The sequence below is a fragment of the Acyrthosiphon pisum genome, chromosome X (assembly GCF_005508785.2).
Source record: "Acyrthosiphon pisum isolate AL4f chromosome X, pea_aphid_22Mar2018_4r6ur, whole genome shotgun sequence".
Classification (NCBI taxonomy): Eukaryota; Metazoa; Arthropoda; class Insecta; order Hemiptera; family Aphididae; genus Acyrthosiphon; species Acyrthosiphon pisum.
The window spans coordinates 110,283,013-110,291,964 of record NC_042493.1 but is presented as its reverse complement, the minus strand read 5'-3'; the positions used below and the strand labels follow the sequence as shown (position 1 = coordinate 110,291,964).

The 8,952-nt window shown below is 28.8% G+C and overlaps 1 protein-coding gene across 1 annotated transcript in view; it reads right to left on the bottom strand.

Annotated features, from left to right (window-relative positions):
- Positions 1 to 3,513, bottom strand: part of LOC100573415 — a 5,574-nt gene extending 2,061 nt beyond the window's left edge. The window contains exons 1-5 of the mRNA XM_029492138.1: positions 3,196 to 3,513; positions 2,911 to 3,119; positions 1,926 to 2,136; positions 993 to 1,178; positions 510 to 872 (exon numbers count right to left, since the gene is read on the bottom strand). Coding sequence (XP_029347998.1) covers positions 510 to 872; positions 993 to 1,178; positions 1,926 to 2,025 — 649 coding nt within the window. The 5' untranslated portion in view covers positions 2,026 to 2,136; positions 2,911 to 3,119; positions 3,196 to 3,513. The remainder of the gene's footprint in view (positions 1 to 509; positions 873 to 992; positions 1,179 to 1,925; positions 2,137 to 2,910; positions 3,120 to 3,195) is intronic.
- Between the last annotated feature and the right edge of the window lie 5,439 nt (positions 3,514 to 8,952).

Here is an 8,952-nt window from a genome sequence, read left to right as displayed (position 1 = left end):
TCCGAAATTCGATTTTTATGTATCAAAATACCTAAGAAAAATATTCTGCTTTGGAATATAAAATTAAACACCAATGTTGTCATTCAAAAAAATAAAAAACTTAAAAAATTATAAGGATAAAAAATATTTTCAAAAAAATTTAGACTTTTTGAAATAATGAGTGTTCAATGATAAATGAATCACCCGGTATATTTAAATAAATAATCAAATATTTTTAATTTGAGTATTGAAGTATCTACTTATATATTTTTAACAAGTATGCAAATTGGTAAATTATACAATTTAAATGTAAAAAATTACCAATGTAATATATCATAATTATTTTCAGCTTACAAAGAAAAATGTGCACCTATGTACTTAATATTATTAATGGAAACAAATAAATTATTATCTATTTGAAAAATTTAATTTGAGGAATATATTTTTTAAAAAATTCATTCTCTTTGAAAATTATTTATTAGGCAATTTTCTTCTATTGAAACATTAAGTTATCACAATAATATACTTACTTAGCACCTCCAGGGGGTTTATCAAAAACTGTGCCATTAAATCTGGAGTCACAAACAGTGCAACGTCCCACGACATGTATGTATACCGATCCACTGGGATAAACTTTACATCTTCGGAAAGATAAACAACAAGGCAGTTGAAAGTGTGCCCAAAAGTCATCAGCAAGTATTGGTGTCCATGTACCTTTAGGCAAAAATAATACGATCTGGTACTTTGCATCGGATGAGATTTATCTATTAGTTTAAACACTTTTTCTTGAGGTTGTATCTGATCCCATTCTTCAGATGAAACTGTGAATTCACATTTTTTACATGGGAGTGCATCATCTTCATTATCAGAACTGTAGTCATCAGGCGATTCTTCTAAAAACATTTGTAACCATTTTAACATTAGTTTTAATGGTATTAATAAAATAAAATAAACATATAAATTACATAGTATTCACTCACTAATTTTAAATATTATAAACATAATTTACTTACCATCATCTGGTAAGATTGGTGTATGTACAATTTCACAGGACTGCTTAAATTTTAAAGGAAAACCTAGCTTTTCCATTATGCCATGACGTCCCTTTTGAACAAAAGTATGAATAGCATTCGAGCACATGCGGTCACCAATATAAAATCTTATATCTGTCCATACTCTATTTGTAGCTGCAACTATATCTATAAATAATTTCAATAAATAATAACAAAATAGTATTTAAAAGTAATTTAATAAATTCTATAGTAAAAAAATTGAATACACAAATTGTCATGTCATTAATCTTTAATGATTTGTTATGATTCAAAAAATAAAAAGAGTGTAATGCAATAATTGACTGTTTAATAGTGATTTTTGTTAAATAATCATTACTTCTGTATTAATACCTACTGAATAGTATGATACATTTACCTAATTATGTTTATATTATAAAAATGTATTAAGTATATAATAGATTATTTTTTTTTATTTTTTTTATTGATCTTAAGCCCGGCAACTATGGCCATTAGCCGGGTAATTTATTATAATATAGTTAACTGGTACCTATTTTAACATTATGTCAATTTTAAAATATTGACTACTTGCTAATATGAAATTTGTTTCTAACATTGAATAACATTACCTAGTATATAACATAATATTATATGCAATAAATAAAATGTGTGATATAACACCAAATTGCAATTTTGAGTATAACAGGCAAACCTTCCCAAAAGCAGAGAAGACTAATGGTAATGGTAAGATAAAGAATTCAGAAGAATCTCATCGATTACTGGTGAGGAGAACTGTGATATTCAATAACCATGTAGGTGTCTCTTACAAAATATACAACTATTTATGTCTTTATGTCAGAACCTTAAGTCTCGCTATACAATTAAAAAGTTAAATACAATAGGTACTTAATATGCTAAAAACAAAAAAACACTTACACATTTCATTTTTCCCGTTCTTCAAAACCACTCGTTCTTTGAATGTTAGAACTGCATCAATTATATTCGAAGGTGGAACAGCTCTTTCGCGTCCAACCATTTCAATCAATTTGAATTTTCAATAATTAAATCAATTATGATTCAAATAATTTAGGTCTATTAACTGTTCACAGTGAATCAACAAATCAAACGCAATGAAACTCAAGCAAATCTGTAATTACGGTACTGTTCAGCTAATATTTTGACAGAAAAACTTAAAACACAGATGTTAAAAATACTTGTTACTCGTGAAAGAGTTATAACATTGTGTGGTTTAAAGTTTCCAAAATCTATACCAAAATAAAATTATTGTTATTATTTCTATTTTCTTACCATGGCCAGCAGCTGAAGAGGGATGCCAACATGAGAATCAATTGTATTAGGTTAGAATTTTAAAAAAGTCAATTTTTTTATTTAATTTAAGTTTTTTTTTATTGAATATAAATTTTTTCTTCTATATTTTCATAAAAAACCAAAAAAAATTGAATTTTTTTGCCGTTTGGGGGGGGGGGGCTGGGGAAATGGCAATAAAGGGACAAAGCCCTTGGTACTTGGGGCTTTGGGTTTACGCTTTTTCGAAATAGGTCACGCAAATTCACGCCAACCGCATGCTAAATATTGGAGATGATAAAAATACGAAAAACAATTTTTTTGTCATTTGGGGGGCCAGAGAAATGTCTAAAAAATGGCAACGCCTATGGCACTTGGTGTTTTGAACGCAGCATTTTGAAATAGGTCACGCAAATTCACGCCAATCGCACGCTAAATATTGGCGTTGATAAAAATACGAAAAAAAATTTTAGGACAAGTTACAATCAAATTTGTTTTTATAAAATGAAAAATTTGAGATTTTTTTAACTCTAGTGTACCGTATGACTGCCTATAAATATTACTTATTATTAATAATAAATTTTTTAGATTCCACAAAAAGGAAGCTACTATTTACCTGGCAAAAATGAAAATAGCATCCTTGGGTTTAACTCTCAGGAAATACTATTTTTTGCAGCATTAATCAGACCATACTCATAATCTGTTATTATGATTAGGTCTGCATAGTTTAATGGTAACACACTTCTGACATACCTCAGAAGTTGTATAATGTATATAGATATCCTGTGTTTTGCCTGTGAGGATAGCATGAACTAGTGGGAAACTCTATAAAACAAAAATAGTATGTTTATTATTAAACTGGATTATTCTATAATAATTGAATAAAAATTAACAAACTTACAAAGTTTTTGAACAGGATATGGAATGAAAATATCTGATAAGCACCATTATCCAAAAATGTTGGTACAGTTTTGAATGTACCGTCACAACCAGCTACACGGACCTAAAAATGATAAGACAGAATTTTACACAAAGAAATTTCTATTGCATTTAGATTTTCTGAACATGGGCTATGTTGCAAGACAGGACACCTTTAATAATTCCATTCACAACCAATGGGCCCTGATAAAATCCATGCACAGGTTATTATTAAATAGATTTAATTTATCCAATTTAAATATGTAATCCAATTGTATTTTACTGTAATTTTTGTAATGTAAATTTAAACATTTGGTTTTCATCATTGTTTAGAAAATCGTGGAATTCAAACATTATATCACAAAGGTAGGTGTAATAGGTTACCTAAATTGTCAATCATAAAACCTAATATAAAATTACTAAAATTTGTTTTATTTTTTAGACAAAAATAAATATGAATAGATACCAACTTTACAATCGACTTCATGTATATACCATGAGGCACATATGAATTTACAGTTTTTTTTAAAGCCTTTTCTGTTATGTGTTGTCAAAGAAATGGAACATCCAAGTCATATGGTTTTACTAGATGATTATGTTGGTTTGACAACACAATACTTTTGTTTTCTAGATCTGATGGTATGACTGCAGTTCCCGACATTGGCCCTTTTGTTTTTTTTCCAAGCATGCCAAATAGCTAAACAGTCACAATCATAATTCATAAGGTACTGTGTAACTTTAAATTAATAATTTTATATAATGTACTTTAATCTCATATTTTACCTTTTTTTAGTACTTTTGGTATTGTAGTACATAAAACCTAAATCATCACAAATTATTTCTATGTTCCTTTGTGTACCAGGAACTACGGTGTAACTATGTGGCTGAACATTGAGCATAAGAAGAACAGAGAGTACTTGTTCTTGAGGTTCTACTATCATATTATATACAAGGGATGGGCAACTGGTGGCCCAACCATTTTTCACTGGCCCGTGCTACATTTCAATTTAGTTTGTGTATTTAAGGCCGATTAAAAAGAAATGACTCTTATGCCCCTTTTTTTCTAATAGTAGCTCTTACACACCAAAGATGTTCTATTGACTAAAAAGTATAATGGATATTTTAATATTGTTATTTGTTTTATATTATTGATTAAATTCAATGAAGATTTGTATTAAAAGTATTTCAAAAATTGTAGATATAAACACTTTTTTCAGTGCTGACAAAACCACTAACGAAAATGATAAATTAATGTAACTGTCAACAATGATGCTTACGTATTATCAGGTTTCCTTGAAAGCCGTTTATATCTTTCAATTGACGTTTACTCCCAGTTTTTTCATTCCCACCAATTCTATGCCGTTTTCAACCACATGTTAAAACATCGATTTTTGGATATGTACAAATGATAGCGATGCTTAGGTTCGATTAATCGATATATAACAAAGACGTTTACAACAATATGCAAAAACATTGATTTAGAAAAATGTGGCGTTTACACCCTTTTACCTTCTAACCATCGATTAGGTTTTTTTTTTTTTGCTTTCTATGTTTTATGGCCGTTAGATTTCGCACATTCAAAATTAGCCCTCTAGTATCATTGAGTTGCTTATTCCTGATATATACAGATAAACAATTGAGTACATACCTTACAAGTACACTGTTATTATTGGGTAGTCACAAATCACAATAATGTGTTATGTAAGTTTGATTCAATACATTCAATTAACTATTTAATCAACTTAACAGCTTCAAGCTGATATCTGTACAATTTAGGTAGTATGATGGGGCTGAAGTTAGGGGGGCCTCAACAAATTCACAGACGAGGGCCTACCTAGAGTATCCCGATCGGATGTACTTAATTAATCATTTTCAATTGTTAAATATGCGGTAATTATTCACTCCCAACAATTCTATGACTAATGTCATGGTCCTTAATATTTTTTAAAATAAATAATAACATGAAAATATAAAAATATAAAAAGTAGAGATACTTACAGTTTATCAATTATTGTTTCATATGACATATACTTTTATACTTTTTCTGCTTCCATATTAATATTATTACTAAATACCGGAGGGGCTGTAGTATATTCAACATTGTTTTCTTCATCAGAAAATTCCAAATAGTCCATTTACAATTAATTTCTATAAAATAAGTAAAAAAACTGTATTAAATTATAAGAATGCAACATGTAAAATACTAAAATAGAATTAATACAATGATGATAACTGTATACAAATTATTAAGTATTTTATTTTTTAAATATGCATGAAATACACAGCTATGGATACTTCAGTATTTGATAACAATGATTAAATTATGGTTGAAATGGGAAACAGAAAAAGTTTTGGGGAATATAAGTCCCAAGAAAAAAATCTGGGGCAAAAAAAGTTTTCAAAACTGATGAAATATACAATTTGGAATATATTAAATAAAACTTATATAATCAATATGTATATATAATATGTTAGTTTTGTGTGAAAAATGCGTTAATAAAAAGATAAAGTTTATCTTATCTATTTATAATATCTAACATACATTAGTTTAGTGTGGAAACCCGTAAATAAAATTATGATAAAGGTTACTATTATATACCAACTATATATTTCAATTTTATAGTATAGTACAAGTCTAGACGAAAAAAAAACCAAACATTTTTGGTTTTTATCTATGGCATCAGCAGTATAATAAACATATATACAGATTATAAGTGGTAGAGTGTGATATAATATAATAAAATCTTATCTTATAGCTTGTATTATTTTTATGGACCTAGTGCTAGGTGAAGAAGAAAGACAAAAGAACTTTTTATGGACGTCTAGCCACGAACATTGAACTATATAATAATAATTATATAGTTCAATGATCCGCAACTATAGTATCTATAGCCCTGATAAAACTATCATATATATACAATTTCAACCATGGATTAAACGTCTTATAATTGTACATACTTTGTACTGTAAATTTAAAATATAAGTAGGTAATTTTGTGCAAACAATAATTTCCAAGATAATGGTAGGAGTAAACCACAGGCAAAAGTAAGAAATTTAATTTAAAAACACTGTTTCTGATGTCAAAGTAAAGAAATTAGATGTAGTCAAAGAATTGTTTATAACCCGTCTACGTACACACCAGATATTCCACTCCCGATCTGAAACATTTAAGTTATGGTACCTAGTTTGATAGTACACACACTCGTTATTCATGTCAGGAGTGTATTTGTCAGATTCATTGGTAATTTAATCGTCCATTATTCATTGTTTGAAGCTATGTTCAGGTTTAACGATTGACCGTTCAGTAAGGTAAAAAGATTAACACGGCGAAGGCGATGTTTTATGGTATTGAGCTGAGAAGTTGACAAAAATGAATATTAACTAGTAACATTAACGTACTGTTGTATTATGTCTCACATTATTCTGAAGTATTCAAATTTAACATCACAATATCTTATTATGATTTATGATAATAATATGATGTAAATAACATTTACGCTTTCTCACAAGTAAGATAATCAAGAAGATAATGATGATATTAGATAATAAAGAAATTAAATTCTAAATTATCATCTGCATCATCCACCAGCACCTTTTTTAATATATGGCTCAATAGATGCAAATCTTTTAATAGAAATCCATGACATAAATAAATTAAATACATAAATGAACCAAACACAGCATTAAAAAAAATAAAAGCAATAGTTAGTAGTTACCTTTAAACTATTAACAACAAAATCAGATAGGCGCTATTAATTCCTTGAGAGCATCATTTAAAGTTTCAACATAAGTCTCTTATTTCTTTGTCGTAAATGTTAACTGTTGACTGAAAATACCGATCCTATTTGACAAACATGGAATATCGGAGTCTTTTTCACTATTTCTTCTTGAAGAGGAGCATATTTTTTATGGACTGGAGACGCAGAGGCTAATAATTTTCTAAAATAAATAAAAATTACAGCTTCATATTTAATATTTATGTATATTTTGACTAGATTAGGTACCTTTTACTTTGATATTATGGTGTTAATGTACCATATATGTGTATGTTAACGTGTCATCTGAAAATCTACAACAAATGCTAAAACAAAAATGTATTATATTATTAACAAATTTGTTCTTATATTTAAAAATACATGTATTAAATTGAATTATATACTATTATGTAAATGCTATAACTTAAAATAAAATTTACCTTGATAGAGGTGAGCCAAAAGCTATATTTATTAAACCTATTGATTTATATCTTAAGTGTGATGCATTAACTATTGTCTATTTCTTTACCCGATGTTGTGCCTATAATCAGAAGCAAATCACAATTTTCGACGCATTGCTTAACTTTCTGAAGTCAGGATTGAGGTATATTATTTCCAAACATGACAACGTTTTAAAGTGGTAAATGTCCTGTACGTTTTGGGTATTTTGGCACTATGAATCCATTGATTTCTATCTATTGAATAAATAATAAAACTAAAACCTTGTACACAGTAAATTAAATTAATTTTAAATTTTAAGTTTTAATTCTTTATTTATACTTGCTTATTAGAGTAAGCCCTTTTGCAGTAAATGTCCATGTTTAATTTCGACGGTTAATAGTTTTGAGACGTCTGACTATAAATTTTAAATTTGCATACCAAGCAATGTACTAAGCAATGTACTGAATACTACATACTCGCTTCCGCGAATATCACTTTCTGTCAATATGTCGGGTCCTGTTAAACGAATATCATAAAAATAATTGAATTAACTATTTATGATGATATTATATACCTTACCAGTTAACGCGATAATTTTGTTGTGATTTTTAATGAAATAATGAAATAATAATTAATATTATTCTCATGACTAAACAGATCTATTTAGTCTATGAGAGCGATAAAATTACCAAATCGACATTCATAAAGAGTGATAAGAGTGGAAAACCAATGATACCAAGGCTATCTACTTAATAATATTAATTAATAAAATGTCCATTCAGCAAAAAAGTATTAGACAAGGTAATTGTTAATGAAATATTTAATGTTTTGTGATTAATTTGTGTGTATTGCATATGGCAAAAAAATAATGTAAATTTTAGTTCAATTGGCTTTTTTACCATTGGGCATTGGTGTTGACGTAAATTCCAACCGTCATCTATCGAGTCCGAATGATTTTTTAAATCTGTGGCGTACTCGATAAATTGTTGGTATGTCATGCTCACGATTTGCGATAATAATAATAAAAGATGAACACTCCAATTCAATAACTTTTGTAGAAAATTGCGTTGCAGACTTAAATCATAATATTACATACCTAGTTCGGTTTCACTCTGGTCGGACGTGCTCGTTCAATACTTGTCGAAAAAACGAAATAAGATTTGTCGTTGATAAGTTTTGCAACGCATTATGACAATTTGTGAGGAATCTAATAATTCCAAGAGTAAAAACCGCGATGAGTTTTACAATAAATTTTAATTAATACGTACACCGAAAAATCGAAACCCCGGCGTCACGGACAGTTGTTATCACTATATATTATTAGTCAACATTGGAATGATACCACAGAATATAATATAGATAACAAATTTTATTATCTATAATACATTATCTGCGGACGATACGCGCACCGCGTCCGTGACGCCGAACTCGCTCGACAGAATATCACGTAACCGTGCTCAGCACTACTGACGGAAAGACATGATGGATCTGATTGAGCTCGGCCGCCGGGCACTGTGGCCAGCGCTACGTCGGCCGCGGTGGCC